Source organism: Anser anser (assembly GCF_964211835.1).
Source record: "Anser anser genome assembly, chromosome: 1".
NCBI classification, from domain to species: domain Eukaryota; kingdom Metazoa; phylum Chordata; class Aves; order Anseriformes; family Anatidae; genus Anser; species Anser anser.
The window spans coordinates 95,224,866-95,249,769 of record NC_139720.1 but is presented as its reverse complement, the minus strand read 5'-3'; the positions used below and the strand labels follow the sequence as shown (position 1 = coordinate 95,249,769).

General features: G+C 38.3%; 1 protein-coding gene across 2 annotated transcripts in view; it reads left to right on the top strand.

Moving 5' to 3' along the window:
• The window catches only part of LOC310892524 (uncharacterized protein), a 101,228-nt gene extending 82,911 nt beyond the window's left edge, over nucleotides 1–18,317 (top strand). Inside the window, exon 4 of one of the 2 annotated variants that reach the window (XM_083820393.1) lies at nucleotides 18,179–18,317. In XM_083820393.1, coding sequence (XP_083676519.1) covers nucleotides 18,179–18,217 — 39 coding nt within the window. In that variant the 3' untranslated portion in view covers nucleotides 18,218–18,317. Of the gene's footprint in view, nucleotides 1–304; nucleotides 16,589–18,178 lie in introns of those variants that run through there. The other variant, XM_083820392.1, reaches the window with a different exon arrangement.
• The last annotated feature ends 6,587 nt before the right edge of the window (nucleotides 18,318–24,904 follow it).

The window sequence follows — 24,904 nt, the reverse complement described above, 5'->3', positions numbered from 1 at the left end:
CAGCTACTTTATGTTCCAAATGTCCACTCGATCACAACTCTGGAACCCTCCTGAGTTTCTCTCGTGCTGTGCTACCCAGCTTTTCCTTGGCGCAGCTGTAACATGTTCCATCTACACACTGACTTTCTAGCAGTTTAGTTTAGCGGTTTTATTGTTCCCTGTGTCTGAGTTCTAAACAATTTTCCCAACTGGTATTCTCAAAAGGCGAATGTAGCCAAAAAGACAAACCAGTAGGAATACACATTCCTGGTGGTTTCTGTGTAAAATTATTCATTGTTCATTTTAACTCATTCACTGCTTTCAGGGCAAGGAAGAGTGGGTGGCACAGTGTCCAGACACTGGCTCCTGGAGGTAAAACAAACAGTTCTACCCATCTGGAATGCACCGATCCTGTATTTGCACAAGTCCCTGAATGAGGCATCTGGTCCTTGACTGATATTATTTACCATAATACACAAGCAAAACCTGTGTCATATTGGGACATTTGTGAGTGGAGGAAACCAGAAAGATAGAAAAGGAAGAGGAGCACAGTGGTGTGAAATCAAGGGAGAGGCTAGAGGCACATCCTGATTAAAAATCTGGGGAGCGCCAGGCAGAAAAATGAATGAGAATCTGAATCTACAGAGTTGAGATAAGCAAGGTTGTAGTGAAGGTGGTGGAGGGTCAGATATAATATATATCACTTCTTGCACTGAAGGGCCAAACTTGTCTCTGGGTGAAGAGGTATGAGATCCTTATAGAACTTCTGTCGATATCCTGAATTTGTTCTAGGTGTTAGGCTCTTGTGACTGTATTTTGATATCTGAATATATATGCTATGATCAATGTAAGTAGGTCTCAAGTCCAAAGATATTTATGTTGGGAATGCATATTAACTCTTAAGATGGACTCAGAGTAATATTCATTTTCTTATTGTGTTTTTCCTTTTCTCTTGATTATGATGAACACTTATTTATTTATTTATTTATTTTTTATTTAATGCATGCAATTCTATTTGTTTTTGTCCTTTTAGAAAAAGGCTTAGAAACCAATTTGGATATCAGTATCAAGTGGCAGAAGTACCTGCATAACCTAGGTGATAAAGGCTTTGAAATTCAGAATGGTCAAGCCATGGGACTGGTTAAATTGCTCTGTTTTCTTACAGCTATCAGGTCCCTGTTGATTAGGGTAATTTCTACATTGTTGCAACTAATTACCAACAAAAGCCATGTTATTTTATTTCTGCTGCACTCAATGCATTTTTACAATTCTTATGTAGAGATGAGTATTCTTCTCTGAAAAGATTAGTGTGGTTTTATTCAGAGGCTACACTAGCAATGGTAACATAGGAATAGGGTCAGCAATGGTAAAAATTATAGCAATAGGGTTATGTAATTAGTTCAGGCACCTTGTGATGGTTCGATTAAATGTTGCAAATAAAATGGAATTCTGTTCATCTAACATCTGGCTTTGTACTTTCTGAAAATCTTGACCTAGATTCCTATAATTAGAGAGTAAATAGATATTTGGTCTCTTATTTAATGACTAATTTAATTCCTCAAGTCCGTATCTAAAGACTGATGACTCACTGTCTCAAAATTGCTGGCCTTTCTGCGGGTCCTTCTTAGAATCAGTGGATGCTTTCTATAAGCTCAGTACCTTCTAAAGATCAAGCTACTTTTTTCTTGGAAACAAAAGCTTAAATGTAAAAGCCTATCTGTAGGTTGATTTTTATTTACTTATTTAAGCTTCAGGTGCTAAGTGCCACTTTTCAGAAGTGAGTCAATACTCAAGTGAACTCAGTATAAAGTTCTCCATCCTCCATTGGTTGTGCACAGCGATCACATGTCCTACTGTACGGCAGACTCAAGGGTAACCTTATCTTTTTATACTTCCAGAAGAGGAGAACTAAGCAGTTTTTTTCTTCAGTTCTTTCCTTAAGGGAATCTTAAAGCACTTTCAAATATTAAATAAACTTATTAACAGATAAAATAGATGAAAAGTATTAAACCATAGTAATGATTATTTAAGCACCACTGTGATATAATTATATGGAAAATTACTGGATAAGACTAGCATGTTAGGTGTAGTCATGTCATTTTTTAGTCACTGCATTGCTTATCTTCCCTAATGAGATTTTTAGTAGATGAAAACTTTACCAAAACCTCTGAGGAAAATTTGATGTAGGTTGTCACATGATTAACTGGATTTCAGGGCACACTTCCAGACTGGAAAGCACGTTCAGTGTGGACACATGGAGTCTTGTTCCTATGACCAGGAGTAACGTCCAACATTTCTAAAACTGTTAGTTCCTATCTACCTTTTAAAAATAGGAATCCTTTCAAGAATACTTACAATGTTCTAGCCCTCTTGCTGCATTCTTACCCTGAAATGTCCAGATTAGTTTGCTCTGAGTTTCCAGTAATTGTCTTGGGGCAGCTTGTGCTTTTAGCACACCCAAAATCCTTATCAGGTATTTGCATTATTTGGTAGTAGGGCTATACATGTAGTGTAGAATAGGACTGTTATTCAGTATATATATATATATATATACAGTTATTAGTAGGGCATCAACTTCATGAAAGTAGCCTAGACTTGGAGAGATTGTTTTACTATGCTTTTGGGAAGCGTACATGCTCAGTTAAGAACTACTGTATTTAATATGATTCAGCAATGCATCAGAGAGCAAGATAATCACCTGGCAGAATTCAACTAACCTTATTTTTTCATTGTGGCTCTACATAAGGTTCTATACAAAATCTCCTGAAATATATTAGGATTCATTTGGGAACTCTGAACTCTTCCATGGAGTGGTAGAGTGCCCTAGCACTTTTTTACTGTTTAGCAGATTTGGCAGCTGTCCTACAATAGGATTCCACCAGGCAGCCTTTGCAGCTGTCTTATGGCAGAAGTGTTACTAGAGTATTGATGTACCCCTGTAGCATGTTACAATTGTGAAACAGGTCCCAGATTGCTAGCCGGGCAGTGGTTATGGAAATTGCTATATTTCTACAATCATGTATGCATATTTGCTCTTCAGTCAGTTTTCTATTAAACTAAATTTGTTCCAGCATACGAAGTGCACGGAAAAGAAGAATTATTAACAGAGGTGGCACTATCCTTAAAACACAGGTCAGAACTACAGCTGTATAAATGAGAAGCATTTTACTGTAAATCTTATAAAAGGAGATATGCCAAAATTCCTACATATATTCCAATAAAGGAACTAAGTGATTACTCCCAGTTTGAGTGTAGCTCAGCTAAAATAAATGTGGCTGAATGTGTTGGCAGTGGATGCAAAAGAATCAACCTGAATGAATGGAGAGTTTGCCTCTGAATAAATCATGTTTTGTGTGTCATCACACCAACAGCTCTACTAGCTGGCTACTTGCTGTTTGGCAGTATTATTAAAGGAGAGGCTCTAAACAGTTAAATAGCATGGTGATGGCAGAAAATGAGCTGTCAAGATCAAGGTGTCAACATTGTTGTTCAACAAACCAGATAGAATTAGAGAGACCTCCTAATGTAGAGCAGGATAATATAGGTAATAGTAATCTTGTGAGGTAAAAGTTAACTCTTCCAACTTTCGTCTATAATTTAAAAACACTATAATTAAAAAAAAAAGTTTCAAAGTTTTTGTGACATTAGTTAATAGAACAAATATTCTGACCAACTTACAGGTAAATTTTTGCTAAACTATACCACCCTCACGTAAATGTATTCTTTTTATTTTATTTGATTGTAAGACTAAAGACATGAATATTTCTCTACTTTATAAAAGCAGTATACTTTATTAACCTGTGGTTTCAGGCAACATTCTCTCTTCTGTCACGCTTCTCATCATTGTAAGTTCTATCCAAAGCATTTCCAGCAAACTTGCCTTTTAGACAATTAAATGCAACAGTGCTGTAGTTTTTATAGAGTATTGTCTTTTTCCATAGTAAAGACTCAGACCTAGAGGGGAGAATAAGGGGAGAGAGTGAACAGTTTTCAATTCATTTTCTCCGTGTCACTGAAAATGTCTGATGTCCACTTTCAGATTTGCATCCATAGATTAGGGTTACACAGGTGACCTGGCTGCAGACCGCTGTATGCCAGTCTGATGTAGGACACAAAATCAGGATATATTTTGAAAGTACAGATCTTGCAGTCTAGGTAAGCATACACCTAGGACTAAACGTTAAGTGTGGAAGGAGTACCTGTCTACCTCAACCAATACTTTCACCTGTATGACAAAGTTTATTGTTTAGCACATAAAGTGAAAAAAAATGAAAGAATTGATACAGAACATACTCTAGCCATAACTGATGTCATTCTGCATGCATCTTGCCTGTGCTGATTCTGTTTAGTATTGTGTCCACCAGTGAAAAGGGAATGCAGTCCAAAGCTGCTAGTATTAGGCCAATCCATCCAGCCTACAATTGCTTGCATTGTTTGTGTCGTATATTTTCTGTCTTCCTATGTCTGTGTGTCAGCTCTGGCTCTTTCACTGGGATCTGCTAGCTGACTGCCATGTCAAAACAGAATAAAGATCCTTATTTTTAAGAGACACACTTGGCAATGTTAACTTATACTTTCTAGAAAAACAGCTAGTCTATGATATAGTGTAAGCCAGACTGGACATACAAAAGTTGGGAACTCGCTGACTGGGGGACATTTATGCTGAAAATATGGGAGAGTCTTGTTAGACAGCAAACTGAACAGGAGCCAGCAGTGGGCCCTGGCAGCAAAGAAAGCCAACGCTGTCTTGGGCTGTAGGAGTAGGAGCACAGCCAGTAGCTTGAGGAAAGTGATTATCCCCTTATACTCAGTGCTTAGTAGGCTCCATTTAGAATACAATGTCTACTTTTAAGCCTCCCAGTGCAAGAAAGATATGAAGGAACTGGAGCAAATCTAGAGGGGGACCACTGAGGTGATTCTGGCTGCCGGAGCACTTGCCCGGTGAGGAGAGGCTTCAGGAACATGGCTTGTTCAGCCTGGACAACAATTGCCTTTGAGGGGACTGAACAGCTGCCCCTCAGTACCTGTGGGAGGGTTATGAGCACGTGGAGTGGGGCTCTTCACAGTGATGCGTGGTGGGAAGACAAGAGACAGAGCAGGTTGCCCAGTGAAGCTGTGAAGGCTCTGTCCTTGGAGGTGTTCAAGAGCCACCTGGATACAACTGGATAAAGCCCTGAGCAGCCTGGTCTGACCTTATGGCTGACCTTGCTTTAGGCAGGGCATTGGGCTGGAGACCTCCTGAGGTCTCTTCCAAATAAAATGATCCTGTGATCCTATGCTAAAGCAGAACAACATTGAGTCATGTTTCTCATACTGTGGAAGAGTTCAGATGAGCTGTTTTTCAGCTGCATTTAAAAGGTTGGGGCATTGGCCCAGGGGATGATCAAAGCTGATAGTGTCTTTGTTTTAAAATCTAGAGTGTATGTGCATTTCTGAAAAATAACCAAGATTACAAATGAAAGTCTTAACTTTTAACATATGCTTTGGGATTAAATAAGACTTGTCTTCAGTTCCACCAGAATGTGCTTGGTGGCAGTATTATGCATTCTCTGTGTAGGTTTTGAGTATTTTTCTTTTAAATAAGTTTCCTGAGGGTTTATTTAATGAAGCCAAGTGGCACACATTTTGGCCGTAATATGTATTCTTTTAAACCTCTTTGCCAAAAGATTATATATTGTTTTTTTATTTTAGAAAGCTAATTTGTGCTGTTTCAAATGAAATATAGCATCCTTGGAAAAATATATTTCTGATCAAAGGAAATATTTGCCCCAGTGACACCAAGGTTAAAAAGGGAGTGAAACAGAATTTGAGTAAGATGTTGGTGCTTTCTAATTCATCTGTGCTACACAGATCTCATACCTTATTTCATAGATGTTTTGTCCCTACACAATTAGTCTTGAAATAATGAACATTTTTTTGCTACCTTGATTGTATCATTAATACATTTTATCCCCATACAAAAAAAAGTCCTATGGAGACAATTAAATTATCTTCAATAATGTTCAAACTGCTTAGTATTACTATAATTAAACCATAGGAATCTGATCCCAAACATCTTAATAGTTTTTTCTTCAGGACTGAGGAAAAAGTAGCTCAATTGCATGTTTGGCCATTGGCAAAATTATTTTAAAAGACAAATGACCGAGATTTTTTTTGGAAACTTAAAATGAGCCTAAATTGTCCTGGAAAGGAAAAGTTTGTAAGGAACACCTAAAACACATTATAGTAACAACTCATACTTTCTTCAAACTGCATCAAATTTTAGTGTTGGGGGAGACATAATAATTATCCTAACACCAGAGAATACCGTGTAAAGGAAGCGGGCCAGCTTATTATCTCTGTTGTACCATGGCAAAACAGGAGCTGGGAGCACAGCCATGACTGGTGGTGCTCACACAGATTTCAGTGGACTTGCATTTCCATCCTACAGTCTTTTTTTTTTTTTTTTTTTTAGGCTTCTTTCCTGGCTGTAATAGATCAAAGCACGGCCTATGGCGTGTCTAGCAAAGACAGCAGACAGCCTGTCAGCTTGATGCCATCTGCAAGCGTTTCATTGATTCTATTACTTTTACTATAGATAAAGTTGTAAGCAGTCTTGTATCTATTGATCTTTGGTTCTCAGTTCAGTGTTTCCACTACTTTTTTTCTAGTGTAACTATTAAATCATGTGAACTTGTTCCCAGGAACTGTAAACTTAAGTCATGTAAGTTATGAACTGCTACAGGCATCCCATATGCTTCATATGCTTCTTTTTTTTTAGAAAAAAAAAAGTACTTTAATGAATTTCTAAAAGATCAATGAACTCTGGAAGTAAGTACTCTGAGTTCATACTAACACTATGATTAAGAAGACATTTGAGTGATCTGTTTGGCTTGTCTCTCAGATCTTTCACGAAAAACCACTGAAATCATTGCCACTGGGCAGCAACTATATTAAATTCCTGGTATGGATGAAGAAGGTTTTCCTCACTGTATTGGAGGACAGATATCAGACTCAAGTAAATTTCAGTGTTCCTAAGCTTTTTCAAAGTATCAACATATTATCAAGTAAGAATCTTGCTTGCCAGCATGTTCATCTTGAGGAGAAAAGGAATAGAGAATGAGTGCTTCATGACACATTGGCATTTGTACATACATTCCCAAAGTAGTACTTTCCCCAAAGAAGAGCAAAAGTGTGGTGTTTCATCAGTAGAAAGCTATTTTCTTCTGAACATTCAAAACACTACTATGAAAGAATGAGCAGAAAGTAATCATTTCTGTGTATTATATTCTGGACAGTCAAATGCATTTTCCTAGAAGTAGGAATTTGATTATGACAACTCCTTGAAGTTCATAATAATCTCTTTGGTTTTATTAACTTGCCTCCTTTTGCATAATGGATAAATTCTCAGTGTGTTCCTCTGCCCCTGTTAAAACTGGAGGAGTTAGATCAATGTTGGCTATTTTTCTTGAAATCGCATTCAAAGCTTTAATAGCCTTTGTTAATGCACTGTAATGCGGTGAGTTACACTAGACAAACCAGTGACAAGAGAGTAAGCTCACTGCCTACTTAACCAAGACCTTTTGCATTTAAGATGATGATGGTTAGTTTAATTTTCATTTGTCTGTCTTGGATAGCCTTAGTGACAATCCACCAACCAACCTGCAGGAAAGATTTTCTTGTTTTCCTCATCTCTGATCTCCCTTTGGCCTGGAAATTAAGAGGAACTTTTATAAATAAGAAGCTTATTGTACATGACTAATCAGCAAATTCTTCTCCTAATGCAGACCAGTTATATTCGTGTCAGAGGGATGAAGCATCCAGAACTGTCATAGCTTTTGTAATAGGAGTATGCTTCCACTGTTCAAGGAGGAGAGTAGTACTGCTAGTACAGACCCTACGTGCCCTCATGGGAGATGCACCGACCTCTGCTCTAAGTCACTGAGCTAACATTGTGGCTTTCTTGTACCAGAATACTTCTAGACTGTTCACCAAACTGCTTATAGCACCATTTCCAAGCCAGAGCTCAATATTATATATATATATATATATATACTCATTTATAGAGAAGTTGACATTGTTTTATTCCTGTGAGTGCTCGGTTCAGTCTTGTTTATTTTACAGAAGTACAAAAGCTCTGCTAGCTAGGATCTGTCATTCACCCAGCTGCGGCAAGAAAAGGCAGACTGAACTACTGAAGTTTCTTCTCTAAGCATAGCATGTTATGTGAAAGCCTTTCTGCTCCATCCAGATGCACAGGCACTTCGTATCTTAAAGCATTTATTTCTATTTATGTTGGACTGGAAAGAGCGTCCAAGTGTTACTTTTTCTCAAACAGTTTAATGTTTGTATGTTACTGTTAACATTTGAATAAGCACTAAGCCAAAACCGTTTTGTTCCACAGAACTCAGATGAAGTTCATGCCAATTAAAGAAGCGTTTACATGTTTATTATTAGTTTTTTAAATGAATGGAATCAGCTCCCTGTAGCTCCGTTGGGCTTCTCAGCAACATTTATAGAGCAATTCTTCCCAGAGATACTTAGAAACGAACTATCAGACATACACCATTGACTATGCAAAGAAGCAAAGAAGTAGACTGTTCTGTAAGTCAGCTGCTGTTTGGCAACTCCTATCTGCATGTTCTTACCCTGCTACAAAGGTGAGGTAACTCTGGATAGCGAACCTTTCAGGGAAGAGGGGTTTGGTGGAAATTGCTGACAAACCTATCTTGTATTTGTGTGTTTGTGCTATTGTCTATCACCATTTACCTGATAAATTGTATCTGACCATTCCAGAGGAATTCTGGGGGTAAATCCTTGTTCAGTTTCTGGTTTGGGTAGCCAAGTGAAGTCAGAGATACTTATTTATACCATCTGATTCAGGAACAATGAGAATAGACTTTCTCACAGCATTCTCTGTGCTTTTCTGGTGGCAGAGGAAATACCATGGCTGCAGCCTTTCTCAGGCTTTTATGGTGTGTGGTTTTGGATGAGGAGGACATTGTCACATGTACTTTGTTAACGATTTGGAACCTTCAGCTGCTTTTCTCTATAACCTTTCTTTAAGAACACATTCATATTAGTTTAAGGTTTTTTTTTGCTTAGTCTTATGGAAGTAAAAAAATCACAGCAGAGTACTCTTCTGCTGAGCTATTTCTTGTGCTTGCATCTCCAAAGGTAAGCTGCATTGCTGGAAGCATATACATACTGTTTATATACATTCATACTGTTTTCATGCTGGAGAGTTAGGAAATATTTTTTAAATTGCAGTCAGGTTGTCTGAAGCAAATGAATTTTTGATGGCATTTCCATAGTTACAGTAAATAAAGATGTGAAACTGGGATGAAGTTGCAGCTGGCTTGAAAGCTAGGTAAAGCACTTTAATTTTTGGAAGGAAGATTCATCTTTGCACAATTTGTTTAAGGTTGTTTTAAAATTGTTACAGATTTTGTTTTACACTTTCTCTTCTCATTCTTGCTCTCAAATTCACTGCATCTGCCCAGTAAAAACATTTTAATTTTTCATCCCTCTGTAATGCAGGTGGTTAAGTCATACAGTAACAGCAATCACCATTGTATGATAATAGCAAAAAATTATTTTATTCTGTTTTTCATGATGTTCAGTTCAAGACCTCATCCCAGTGAGGTCCAGTTTCCACCAGGCCTTTCCAATCATGTCTCTGTAGGCTAGCTTTATGATTCTGGAACAGCAAATTTAAGGGTGAAGTTCATGGGAACTAGACAAATGGACATGGTCAAAGCTTCTGATTGTTGAATAGTCTACAGAAAGAGATGAGGCAGAACCAATATCAGATTGCACTCCAGAAATTTGCTGATACAATTACTCTTTTCATAACTTCTTTTCCAAGATGACGGCTCACTTCGTTTTTTAATTATCTTGAGGATTTGAATATGGCTGTGCTTCAGAGATGCTGGATTTTTTATATTTTTATTTTTAGAGAGCACTGTGTGCTCATTTGCTGTAGACAGGGTCCTTACAACGGATCTTAGACTGGAGGCTGAATTTGATAATGTTTTTTAAACTTTGCTAACAAATGTATGGACCTCCAATATTAAAAAAAAGAAAAAGTAAAAAGAAAAAAGCAGATCTTGGAGAGGCAGTGTGCGAGCTTATCAATATATTCTCTGTAATCCAATCAGAATCACTGAATAATATTTAGATTCTGTAGTAATTCTGTCAAAAAAAAACAACACACACACAAAACAAAACAAACAAACTAAAAAAAGCCAACAAACTAACATCAATACATCCATATAATCTTTCTTGTAAGTCAAAACAAAAGTCTTCATGAGCACATCTGAGCTCATGTTACTTCACCATATTTTTCTCCAGACTTGTGAGAAGGAGGAAATAGGAGGGTCCTCAAGAAATTTTTCTTGTTTGACTTGACTTTGGATGGGGAAGGGGAAACAGTGCATCCCAAGTGTGACTGACCGGTGGAGGTACCTCCAGCATACCTGTTAATCTATTTACTTAAAAACAAGAGTCAGAAGCCAGTCATGATCTACAGATTGGCTACTAAGTAAAACAGGAAAGCAGTTATATATGTGTCACTTTAAAATATCTTCACAGCACACACTGGCTACAGATGGAGGATCAAGGATATCTACTGAACATAAATATTTAACTTCCTCAGTGCCCCAAATAACATTTCGTGGCATATTATTTTCCACATTCCTAAAGACAATTGAGGATAATTTATAATACATGAGGACAGAATCTGAGTTTTTGTAAGAACAAATACAGTTCTTGAGAAGTGTTTACATGTAATTAGTTGATTTAGCAGTGGTATGTGTAAGTGTATGTATTTGGATGTATGCATATTCAGATGTATTTGTCCTATACAGGGTTGAGGCAGTAATGAAAGGGGTGCCTTGCATTTCTTTGATCAATCATTCACTAACTGCCATTCAATAGGTTCCTAAAAATTTGGGCTGAATAAACTGAAGGCATAGATTATGGATATTTGGAGAAAAGATTTCTTTAAACTGAAAAAGACCAATTCTGGCTTTCACTATCTGAATATTTGAGGTACCTTCTCCCTGTTTGTGTTTGTTTGTTCACATAACATAGCGCCTTTACAACATGGCAGTTTCTGCAGGAAGGTGTCCTCCTACACATGCAAAAATATTCATACTTTGCTCCGTGCTGCTGAGTAAGGACTTGCTTCAGGCACCATGATTCTAGAAAGATGTGTAGTAATCAGGGAGAATTCAGAAACAGAGCAAGCAGAATGAGCAGATATGTAACTTCTGACCTACAAGGAAGTTGGAGAATTTGGATTTTCTAGTTGAAAGAGAAAATTTAGGGGGAACACTTAGCAGTCTTCAGAACTATGTAAAAGGGCATTGAAAAGAGGAAGAGGCAAACAAATAAAAAGTCAAAATTTGGAGCAATAAAAAGCAGCATTAGCTATCTTTTTTTTTTTTTTTCAATTTGCGGAAGGATCTCAGCTAGTCTGTTTGTTTACATTGGAACATTTGTACAGCCAGCTTTAAAGACTTCTGTGTTTCATTGGGAGTTATCCAGACAGTGTGTGAATTGGTATCAAACACTTTAAATGATGGATCACATGCTTTGAATAGCAAGTACTTGAGGCCCTTATTACTGTGGAAAAAATTGTGTGCAGTTCATAAAGTGGAATATAGTCACATAAAATAATGAAATAATTTTGAATACTGTTCAGTGATTGATTCTGACCTTAAATAGGCTAAGTTATTCCTATAAACTGTCCAGCCACATTCAGTATTTATTTTCACTTCTGAATCATTCAGGATTAATGTTTCCAGGTTTTCCCCTATATTATTCAGTCCTTATGTTTCAGATTATTTCCTCTTAGTACTAGCTAGCATTACACTTAAAAATAAATAAATACATCGTTATTTTCTGCTGATGTTTCCAGTCCCTCATGTCTATGTATCTTTCACTCCTTATTCATAGAGCTGTTGATAGTTACAAAGAGTATTGCTTGAAAAAAAGAAAATATAAGACAAAGATATTTCCAAAATCATATCTTAAGGTATTTCAGAAATATTGGCACACTTAAAATGATCTTTCAGTGTCACAGAAATCAGCTCAATCCCAGAAAACTGGAAAACAAATAAAAGATTGCTGCAATTTCTAAATGATTTCTCCCCTACATTTCAGCCTCCATCCTCTTCCTGGAACAATTCAATAGACACTAAGCCCCTGAAATCCAATTAATATCCCTAGTAAACTAATGTAATAGATGTTATGGAAGAAAATTTCTAGACTTCTAGATAATGTTTGATTCTAATGATGATGTGTTGCTGCTTTTCATAAAAGAAGAAAACAGGCTCAGTATGTGAGTCCTGTGCTTTCATAAGTAACATGATTACTTTCACTAGATCAGGAGCATACTGTGAAACTAGGGTTTTCCTGTGTGACGTTTACCCAGATTGTGAGGAATACAGGTATAAAGTGGGAATACAGCATCATTACCAGAAGGTAGTAAACAACTAAAAACAAAACAAAACAACTCTATTTCTGAAATACCATCCAGTACTCTGTGATTTTGTAAATAAGTTGCTGCCATTCAGTTATTTTGTATGTGTTTGTGATTGCTTGTAGAGATCTCTTAGCAGATCAATGTAAGTTAGACCATTTTTATTTTCAGTTGAACTGCCCAGTGGTTTATCTGTTTCTTGTCCAGTGGCCAAGGTGTTCAAACATTAGGAGGGGAAACATTAAAAAAATAAATTACAATTTGTTCTCCATTTATGCAATAAATTTAGACATGAGCCTGGAATATATGTCCCAGTTCAGGGTTAGGGTATTTTGAAGTGTATTTGAAGTATCAACTGTATCTGCAATTAAATTTTCTATTCACTTATAATCGATTCTTGGCCATTTTGTTAGGGAGAGGTGGTACCCACTCACAAGAAAATGGATATCAGATGAAATTAGCATAAATGCAGTCAAGTGAACAATGCAGAATCTTTGGGCCGTGCATGTTTTCTCTTTTCTCCCCATGGCGGTGGAGTTGTTGTTCACCTGCACTGCAGGAGCTCATCAGAATCCCCCTGGACTAATGGAGGAGCATGGGATGTACAAAGGGACGGCATCTCTGCTTCTGTGGGGCTGAGCCTGTGCCACAGCACCCAGCAGCTGCCTCTGCAAGGGAGTGAAGGGAAGCAAAGGGGAGAGCATCGTGTGCTGTAAGCTTTTCAGGACCAACAACAGGCAAAGGACGAACACAGCTTATTAATGAACATGTGATGGAGATCATAGCTGGAAGTCATAGATCTAGACAAAAGGCTAGAAGGGCAGTTAAATTTCTCTAACAGAAACAATTCTTTCCGGAGTGGAAGAAATTTTCAGTCAAAATACAGGGAGAAGAAGATGGGGAATAAATGGACATAAAAGAATGGAAGCAATGCTAAGTCAAGAGAACAGAATAAATGTTAGGAAAAAGGCTGGTAATTCCAGTTGTCCATCCACCCATTTGTTTTGTCTTATATCTCCCTCTTTATTCTTTCCCTCTGTCGCTTTTGCTCTCATTTTCTTTCTCATGTGCATCACAAAGGTACCTTGTTATGTTAATATTTCTGAAAGCACAAAAGATGTTGCATTTCCTATATGGCACAGCCTGCTTTCAATGATTTTAAGTGATCCCTCACCAGTGACTGCTGTGAATGTTCAAAGGCTTGTTTTGTTTGTTTTTTTCATTGTCTTTGAATTATTTTTTTGGATAACCGTGAAGTACAACCTAACCTAACTTTGACAATCTCTGGAAAAGAAAGTCATCTCTAAAAATTCCCTCTGTTGATGTGGGTCAGATCTGCTTGTACATGTATGGGTATCTGAAGGAGCTTTAATTGCTGTGGAGACCTGCCAGATATTTTACTGGACAACTTGGTCTGTCTGTCAGTGAGCAGATCATCAGGGATCAGGGGGCTTTCTTACTTTTTGTTGTGGACTCAAATGGTTGCTCATCAGAATCTGATGCGTGCAACTGATTTCAAAAAGTAAACTAGCCACTAAGATGTTTTTGCGCTTCTTGTTTTTAACTGATCCCAAATACTGCTATTACAGTCCTGCTATCTTTCTGCAACTTGCTCTCATAAATTTGATATACTTTCCTGTGCTGTGCACAGTGTTCCTACCTGATTAGCCACTTCAAAACTTCCTATAAAGTCAAATTCTATTTTCACCTGTTGCAGACTTCAGTCTAATACTGCAATGCTGCTGTTAGGACTGGCAGAGCTCCGTTTACCCAAGAGAGCTTCTAGCATGTCATGCATGTACTTCTGAAACTGATTTTGGTTTTCCCAAATGCTTTTTAACTCTTAGTGATTACTGTCATAGCCACCCAAAGCATTTGAATTTGAACAGCAACTATGCTTCATAGTTTCTCTGTGGAAAAGACAATGCAGAACAGTTAATTTCCCTGTGATGGTCATGATTTTACAGACCTCTACTATGCCCTCTCTCAGGTGTCTCTTTTCTAGACAAAATCTGACTTCAACCTGAAGCTCGTGCTTACGCACAGTGATGTGTTTGGAAGCCTGCCTTAAGGTAGGGTGCTAGCTGACAGAACAAGCACTGAGTCAACTAATTCATCTGAATAGAAGCTTGTATGTTACTGAAAGGGTTTGTAAAGCTAAGAAAGCAAACAAACAAACAAACAAACAACCTCAGGGCAGGACAGCCATTCCTGACCATTGGCAGTCAGAAGGAATAGTACACTAGAAAGTTTATAATAAAAATAAGCATACAAAAAAATACACACATGCAAGCACTTAGTGTAAGAAAAGCCTTGGCAAAAATCCTAAAAATGTGTTTATGGAATCGTTACAGTAATGAAAATGTCACTGAAAATACGGTTAAGTCAGTGAGTATTTATGAGAGAGAAAACCACATGGGCTCCTGTCTGTTTTGGGCATTTGCGGAGTTTCTGTCATAGCTGTAGTGCAGTTATACCTAGACATGGATGCTCACTGCTAAGTCTGAACCACAAAATTGAGCATGTAAGGGAATGGTATTTAGGGGCAAAATAATATTGTTAGTAAGGGAGAATGACATAATATCGTGGCACAGTTACAAAATAAACAGCATTTTACACTTCTTTGAGTGTACCCTGGCTTCTCACTGAGCCTTGCTGTGGACAGAACCACGTGTCCCAGTCGCTCTGGGACTGGGGATAGCAGGGCAGCCTTTCCCTGCCCTTGTTTCCCAGCTGTAGTGGCTCGTTCAGTTTGGCACTTGCAAGTCCCTCTTTCATGGGAGGATGTAGGCCTGTATCACCTTTAGGGGCTTGAAAATGGTCTGTTTTATTCGTTTGACATGTATAGGAAAAGGAGACAAAAAGTTAGAAGCTCACCTGCCTTAGTCTGTCCTGTGTCTTCAGCTGTCCTTGCTTGTGCTGTAAATTCCTCTCACCTTGGACATTATGATGTGGACTGTGCTCTTCCTGTCTATTTACATCTCTGCGACTCTGATTCCCTCATCTGTGCTGGGCTGTGTTTTCCCTAGCCCCAGTACCACAAATTAGTACCATTGGGGGTTGGACCTGATGATCTCTTGAGGTCTCTTCCAACCCCTAAAATTCTGTGATTCTGTGAAATTGCTCTAAATGGCTGGAAGGAAAAGATCACCTTTTCCTTGCGTCTGAAAGCCGCAAGTGCCACCAAGAGAAAGCCTCAAGATTATCCATCTTGCAGAAACACTGGGTAGTCACTCTGTCTTTTAGTTAAGAAATATACAGCTTCTGCACTTTTTCCCTCATTGGTCAGAAATAGCTTACAAAGGAGGGTTTTCCAGGCAGCGTTTATAAAACACTGGAGAGGGCTGAGTGGCACTTGAATCTTTAGATGGTTCTTGAAAGTTGTTATCTTTCTTTTGCACAGTCAAGGTACATTTGAATTACGCTGTATGTGGCTGTAGCTGAAGCTCAGTGCTACGTGTGCTGGGGCAGAGATGTGTTATAAGGCCTGTGTTCAGGCTAGGGACTTGCATCCTTTTCAGCAGCATGCCATTTTTTTTAAAGGTGGATTGGTCAGATTGTAGAACTTCCTTCTCTTGTCAGATAGAATGGCAATATGGTGATGGATGCAGAAGAGGTCTGTTTCGATGGGCATTTTCTGTCTTCTTGATAGCTGGATGTTAACGTGGACCGTTCCATTGCACAGTAAACCCCCCTGTGAATGAAAACATCTGCAACGTTAATACCAAATTATATATACAGGAGTGACGTGGTAGGTGCTAAACTGTCTGTGATAGATGAGTTGCAGTCTGGATTGCTTGGTGATTATCTCCAAAAGCTGTGCTTCCTCTCATGAGAGAAAACCCTATGGATTCTTAGATAATAAAAATAAAAGGTCATTATTAGAGTTTGTCTTCCAACCCGGATTTTGAAGATATGACTGTGTGCAAGAAAAGGGGAGGGAAAGCAATCTTTTTTCTAAGTGACAAGTGACAACACCTCTTTTTTTTTTCAGTCCCATTTCCCAGGGTTGTCTTGTCCAAGTGGCCTCGCACTTTCCCAAAATATTTTCCTCTGGCTACAGACCAAATGCAAGGACATTAGGCAAAAAATGTTTCTTTATAAAAATACTGAAAGGGTATCTGTTGAGAAAGGGAAAAGATTTTCAGGTGGAGGGAGGTGGCACTGGCTGGGGCTCGCTGGCACCGTAGCTCTTACACACGTGGAAACAGCAGCAGGTCCAATAAACAGCACAGGGTAGTATAAACCTTTCCTCCCAGAGTTTTGATGGCTCTTTTGGCTAGCTGACAGAAAAGTCAAATTCAAAGGCCTTCAATGGGCATAGGTTGCTTATTGCAGAAGCTTCCCCAATAGCTGCATCCTCAGAATGGACATGTGCCAGTGGCAAAGGTGAGATTTTTTTCCAATTTTTATTAATTTATTTCACAATAATGCCTAGATTCCTTAAGCAAAATCTAGCACTCTTCTTTCTTGGCCTTGTACAAAAAAAAAAAAAAAAAAAAAACATGTAACAATCCATCCCCTGGGAAGTTTAAAATCATGACAGATTTAGTAATCTAAATGTCGAAGAGCATAGAAATTGCACTCTTTTCCTTGAGAGATTTGCTGCAGAATGAAATAAAACACCTCCCTCCCAGGCACTATTTTTTTTTTTGCAGTTGGGGAAGAGTGAGGGGAAAGATCCAGTTAGACAGACAGAAAAAGCAGCTTATTGCTAGCTACTGGTGGAAATGAAGAAGAGTGACAGCATTTAGGGACTTCTCTTAATAAAATACTGGCTGGTGATGAAGTTTCGTGTCACTGGACTATGTGTCCATATCAGCAGCGTTAATCTTAAAAGATGGGAGCAAAACTACCCTTCGAGTCAGTTGCTGACTCTCAAGTGGAAGCTTTGTTTTCTGAAAGATCCAGGGGGGGAGCAGAGGAAGCCAAGTTTCTTTGCTTGAATTCTCTTTGCCTTTTAGGGTTAGATTTCTTATGACCTGTAGCTTTGCAGAAATGGCATCTCGTGGCCCTTTCCCTCTTGTGGAGGGGAAGATAGACAAGCCCTGCTGTCTGTCAGAGCATGCTATTCGGAGAAACTGCACAAGCAAATATTCATTCAGCAGCAACTTTACCATGTCAGACCGTTGCACGTGTGTAGTGTAAAGCATGGAAATGAGTAATGTAGCCCTCATACACACAATAGTTTCCTCATGCAAGCACTCAGTACACTCAATGGCAAATGGTAGTGCAAATGGGGTAGAGGGGGCTTAGACCTGCTGATTACAAAGCAGATTCCATTTTCTAAGAAGTGGTGTGCATACATTGTAGCTTAGAGTAACTTATTCCATGTTTAAAGAAGTGTTCTATTAAAATGTATAACATGTGTGTCTGTCTGAGCTCCTGCCAACAAAATTTGTTACAAATCACTCAATTTCTGATAGACACGTGCTACTTTCCACTTAAATTTCCCACAGATGTTATCTTTAGATTCAGCAATGCCCTAATTTGGGCATAAATGTCTTTTCCCTTTTTAATGAAGAAATTAAAATGTTAAGCAAGCTGGAGGCAGCTGTATGATGTTGGCAAGATGCATCAAAACCCCGCAAGACGTGGATAGCAAGTGATGCTAGTGGGATTAATTTCTAAGGCTTTGGTATTTTTTAAGAGATAATGAAGTGGATCAGGGCATGTCACTTACCTGCAAACTGATTACAGATTGCAGTAGGCATGGTGTGATGTATTTCACAGATCTACATATCTTACCTGGAGAGTCTTCAGCAGTTGTAAGACATCAGTCTGGCATGATGCTACAGGAGACCCAGCCTCAGCTGAAAGCAGTGGGACATCGGGGCTTTCTGCCAGGGGAGGCAGGCACTGGAAGAAATGCTCTCCCCACTCATTCCCCGAGTTGTGCAACAGTCTCTCCGGGAAGGGGAAATGTCTGCAGCCTATGCAATCCCTGCTGTCTCTGGTGGGCTAACTTCGGTGGGTGTTGTGATGCAAGCGTTTGTTCTTTTGGAACTGGAAGGAGACACGTTTAAATCGTGTGTTTTGAACATGTTACTCAAAAGCTTTCAAACAGAGAAGTAATTTTTCAGAATATCTATTCCAAAAGTAGCTTGTTTTCTTTAAAAATCTCCTGGGGCTTTTGTTCATTTGTTTGTTTTCTTAAGCGCCTGCATTTTTTCCCCCAAAGATTCATAATTATTCTGTAGCACGGCAGAAAAACCATTCTAGGTGGAATTCCCCAGAAATACATTTCTGTCTAAATCCCACAAAAGTCAGTGGGTTTTGTGCTCCAAATGTAGTTAATTAAACATTCTACCTAACAAAAAAACAATACATCACCTGAGTTTTATTGGACAACATTTAGAGCCTGCATGTAAGTTGTCTCTTTGGTGCAGGGGGAGGATAAAATGTTTTAAAAGATGTAGCTGTAAGTTTGGATCATGTCAGTTACAGCAGGAGTAAATGGTATTTTTCACTTCAGTGTCTGCTGAATGAATGATGTGCATTCGGCTAAAAGCTGGTAGCCATGGAGAGAAGCAGCAGCTAATTGAAAGAAACAAAAAGGAATACACATGGGTCTTTTTGTTAGACAAAACAGTTTTGTCCAAGAAAGTAAAAGGCATGTGGTAATGCTATGTTTTGTTTTTTTTTTCTGTGAGATGGCTACAGTTACAATATACTGTGCAATTAACTGTTTAATTCCACTCTAAGAATTTGCTGCAGGGCATGGTGTGAATGAAGTAGTTTCTCTAGACGCATATAGGACAGACAGGAACCTAATTCTTGCTGTCTTTCAAAATTTCTCCTTCGGTGCATGCCACCACCATACACGCTTTCCCTGGTAGTAGAGACCAAAATGTGCCAAAGGCATCCAGCTTCTCTGACAGCTTTGCACTTCTCAGGCTGGTGCTGCAGACCCAGCGTCCCTATTCAAACCCTGGGTGTGATGCAAGAGCAAATATTTGTGCCATTAGATAGAAGCTGGGAGAGGCAAGTGACTTGCCAAGCAACAGAGTGGAATCCTTTCATCTCTGGAGCTCTTGAATGGCTCTTGGACTAAATGTTGATGCCCAGACACTGCTCCTCTACAGAAAGGAGTAAGTGAAATTGAAACAGAACTGGGCAAGCGTCTTGGTCAGAAGTTTGGTCACAAAACCATGAAAGAAAACATTTTGTACAGATGTGCCAGGATAGGTAAAGTTTTCTGGTCAAGATAAATCCTCAAGGAAAAGGAACATAAAAATCGAACATTTTGAAACAGTGTTTGAGATACTTAAATTATAGTTGGTTTTTTGTAAGTTTTCAAAAACATTGTCATTCAGAAAGCCCTTTTCATTAGACCCAAACCAAAAATAAAACTAAATTAGTACATCATCCCTTTTGGTTTGCCGAAAACTGAAGGTGTGTTGTTTTAGATTCTCGTTCTGTAGCTTTTGTCACCATCAACAAACCAAAGGTCAGGTATTTGTACAGCCTAGATCCAGCAGTGCTTAGATCACTCTGAGAGCTTAGATATAATGATCTTTCTTTCAGGTTAATACCGGTATAATAGATGTTGTTTTAATTACTGCAATGATGACTATAGTTGCTGACTCTAGCATAGCTGTTTACCTGTCTCTATGAAGTCGAAGCTAAAGTGATACTTAGATTATAATTGGGAAAGAAAGTAAAAAAGGATTTGATTTTTTTTTAATGAAGTAGACAGCTATTGAAAGACTCTTACAAACCCATGTGCCATTTAAATTTTATACAGATCTTACTTTACCTGCTTCAGTGGAATATAGGTTTTGCCAGTTGTTTAGCACAGAAGTCAGCTTTACCCTATATTAATATTTTTATTGCACGCAGTACTCAGCTGTTTCTGGTAACTGACATTAACAAAATTATCCAACTAACAAATACTTTAAGTAGGAAAGGAAAGAGCCTGGCTTTCTCACATTGAAACATAGTTTCTTTTTTTTTTTCTCATGACAGTGTTTGATTGCATCCTACGTTATTTCTGACAGTATTTCATTTCCGGTTTTGCTTACACTGTGCCTACAAAAATAAAAGGAGTGAAGTGACTTTAAAATAAAGCAGACAAGACAACTGATATTAAAAAAAAAAAAAAAGAGGGAAGAGGGTGCCAAGCCAAAACCCTGAATTCATATGCATATGTACACCCACACACTGAGCTTTAAGAGAGTCCAAAGCTTGAATGTTGTGGCTCTGGTTCTGCTCCAGTTTGCCCATAACCCAATTTCAAATGTCTGGGCTCACAATTACATTTGAAGTAAAGGCATTGATTGAAAATACTTTGTGAAGAGGTTATGAGAAAAGACTTATCTACTAAATGCAGCCAAGATTTAAGTCATCCTTTCAGACGTGAAGCATTTGGCAGCAAGAGATCATTTTCATCAAAAAGGAAACCCTAGTTCATTATTTTTGGTCTGAGAATAATTTGGTTCTCTGTTTAATGCTACTCATTCTATCAGCAAACAGCTGACAAAAATGTTAATTAGTATTGGCAATTGCACCAACACAAATACCAGTTTGATTTTAGAAGAAATCATGAAGCTTTTAATCCTGTCTATTGATTAGATAGGCTGACTGTCTGAGAAGGAAATACGGGGAGACTTTCATTTAAAGACTCTGTCTTTAAAAAGTGTTCAAAGTTCTTTGCAAGCATATCTAGTAAATATAAGACCAGTTCAGATATAACATGATTAAAGTAATTAACTGGAAGCATGAATTGGTCAAAATTGTTACATATCAATTAAGTCCATGTTCTAACCCTGTAGGTTGCTGCTGATTGAAAAATTCCCATAAACGTCAGCTCATCCAGTCACCAACATTCTGGATTATCCTTTCGATGTTCTTGACTAGGAAATCGTTTGATTAATACAGAGCTGCTTCTAAACAAAGGTAGTAAGCATGCTCACCAACTTTTTCACATGCTGCTACTATTTTGAGATGCCTCAGTTTAGGGGCATACTCTAAAGAGCATAGTTTTCAGAAGAATCAGAAAGGTATCATATCATGTTGAGGTGTATGAAGTTGGTCCTAAGTGTTACCTGACACTTTTGAAAGAAGGGCCAGTGTAGCAGATGGAGGCACAATTTTTAAATTCTGGAATTTGTACTATGAGTGCACTAAAACAGATTCTTTGCAGCCTCAGATTCTACATCTCTGCTTATTTCTTCCTACAGAAAATACCTTTTTATTATGACTTGCTCCTTCCAGTTTACTGAATACAAACTTATTATTTGATATCACAAGTTTTCCAAAATACCAAAGTGATGTGACAGTAACATTATCTGTGTTTTGCCAAACAGATTGGCTTCAGCTACCCACATAAATTTTCTGGATCTTTTGATCAAATCCTCCACCCTGTTGCAAGTTTGGAATTCATGCCAAATACAGCATCCAGCAGTAGATAAATCTGAATTCTTTCATGTGAACTACAGTTATTTTTTATTCTTGTTTCTGATAAATCTCTTGTTTATATTGTTACTAAAGCTGGTCAAACAATTTATTCCTCAGATAATTTTAAAATATATTTTTAATTCAGCCAGTTTAACATACATTCTCTAAAAGCTGTCTTACCAGTACTCATTATAAATACTACAATTTTTCGTTTCATAATTATTTGCAAATACATATCAATAGCTTTTGTTATTACACATTTTTTTAATAGTTGGAGAAATTATATTTTTATTGGAGAATGAAGTCTGGACACTGGAAAAAAAGAAAAGTTGACAGGGTTCATCCACTGAAGTGAGTGGGACTCTTGCTGAAATTTCCATTTAGCGTGTCTGACAGAAATGGGCTTAAATGCTGCTTCTGTCAATGTATTTCCAAAAACCTGGTTGGGGAAGTATTGTTGCTGATAGTTTTCATCAGGAACACTGAGTACAGCCAGATTACCTGTTATTTAAGAAAGCTTAATTCAATTAGAAACAGGTGCAAAAAAAAGTGCTTAAATTGTCTAGGGCTCAAGAGATCTAATAAGGGAGAAAAAGAGAGTTGAGCCAGCATGGTCAGGCAAAATAAAGAGAGGAATATGATTGGAGTCTATAAATATATTAGAAAAGAAGTACTATTTAAGTTAAGGGAAATGCTGACAAAAGAACAGATGGGTATAATCTAACTGTGAGTGCAGTTATTCTGAATTTTAGAACATTTCTAATTCTGAAAGAAATGAGTCTAAGACAACTTTCCACTAAGAGTACCAGAAGCAACAGCACACGCACACAAAAAAACCCCAAGCCCCAAACCAAAAAAACTCTAATTGATTTTAAGCAGAGCCTGAGCGGCATATGAAAAAGATTAAATGGCCTGGTTGCCTGCAAAAACAAGGGACTGAACTCAATGACCCAAGAGTCCCTTCCAATCTGCTGTTCTTAATTAGATACATGAGTATCATGGGAGCTCTTCTAGCCTCCAGCCTATTCCTGCAAGAGGATCCTTTTATTTATGTAACTTCCCACTGAAATCCCTGCAAATCTGTAGATCCCCATTGACATGTAGGTGATATAGATTCTTGGATCAAATTTCAGGGAGGGTTCATGGTCTCAGAAGAAAATTCCATATCTGGCATCTGTTTTCCTTCTTGGTTTTACATGCGGCTTCTGTTTCAGTTCAGAAATTCCCTCGTACTCATTGTTCCATTTTCTTCATGAAGATAACTTTTCTTCTTGAAGAATAATTTAAATGGCAATAAAGCATGCACTTATAATAAAAATCTATACTGCTGGAAATCCTTTTACATGCAGAATACCTGTTTTGGAGGCCTGAGCACTGTTGTCACTAAAATCTGTGCAGGTAGGGCATTCAGTGGTTTGTTCTGTCCCTTGAACCAACTTTCTACTCTTCATCACCATAGATCAGAATCACAGAACGGCTTGGGTTGGAAGCGACCTTATAGAACACCTATTTCCAGTCCCCCTGCCACAGGCAGGGATGCCACCCACTAGATCAGGTTGCCCAGGGCCCCATCCAACCTGTGCCATGAAACACGTAGTTCTCATAGGATCAGTGGAGTAAGTATTAAGGTAACCTAAGTCTCCAGACTCTGTGGAAAACCTTTGGAAAACAAAGTTCTTGATCTGGTAGCTTCATAGAAACACAGATTTTTCATGTTCTTTACTCCAAAAAGCAGTAATTTGAGATTGGATCGTTATCTTACCACTTGTGATCAATTCAAAATCCTCACTAAAGTCTTTCCTTGATGCAGGAAAATCTGGCCATTTCTGTCTCAGTTGATTCACCTATAAATGAGTATCATGACAATCAAAGCCTCAGGGCACTGTGCTGAGGACCGAACGGTTTTGCAAGGGATGTCTGGAGTCTCTGATAGCAAGTCCTACTTGTAAATTATTATGATAAAGAACTTTCCTAGAAATTAAAGATTGTGTTGGAAGTCCTTACTTGCCATGATGACAGATGGGAATGGAATGATTCGCACTAATTTGGGATAGCTGGTGACAAAGCCCAACAACTTGAGTTATTGCTTTCAATTGTTCTGTGCTTCTCTAACGTGCTGTTTTCCCAGGGAAGTTCACCAATGACAATAACCCCAGCAGCTCTTACTGTTTACTAGCTTGTTTCATGAAAGTCATGACCTCCAAAACTTCTAAAGCAATCCCAGGATCATTTGCTCATACCAGCAGCCATGCCAGGGTTGACCGCTAGGCACCCAGTGCTGAGAGGGAAGTACAGTATCAGGGCCTGAGATGAATAAAAGCCAGCACCAGGTGTTGAGAAAAGATGAGTGACATTTTATTCTCCCTCCATCCTGAGAGGAAAGGATTGGATTCTGTTTTCTCAGTGTTAGTATTTTATCTTAGACTTTGTACTGAAAATAATGTAGTATTTCTTTGTATTCTGGACACTGTAATAATAATAATAAAAATATAAAATATATGTATTTCATTTTCTAAAATGTTATTGAAGCAAACCTCTGTCTTTGAAATGACTTGTGCCACTGTTAAAAGGTTGTTAAATCCAATCCTGATTATTAAGCCAATGAAGAGTCCATAATACCTCTGTTCTGCTCTGCACTGCAGATGGTGGCTGGGTATCTTGTCTCTGGGTGTCTAAGGCACAACCAGTAATCTCTGGCAGGTATAGACCAAGAACTCATTTGCATGAAAAAAGTTGCAGCTCATCTTTGAACAACATGATCTAGTGGAAGGTGTCCCTGCCCATGGCAGGGGGATTGGACGAGATGATCTTTAAAGACCCCTCCAACCCAAACCATTCTGTGATCGAGCATGGGCCAAGAAGTTCATTTGGCCGCAGGTCTGCAAACCTCCACAAACCCTTCTCAGAACCTTGCAGCCTGTGAATGGAAAAGAGACAATCTATCCAAAGTGAGTTAGCCTGGAAGTCCTCTTGCATTTTAGTTGTAAAGTTAAAGCTGAAATGTCTTTTGTTATCATGCAGCACCTGACGTGCTTCTCTTCTGCTTGGACCATTTTCTCA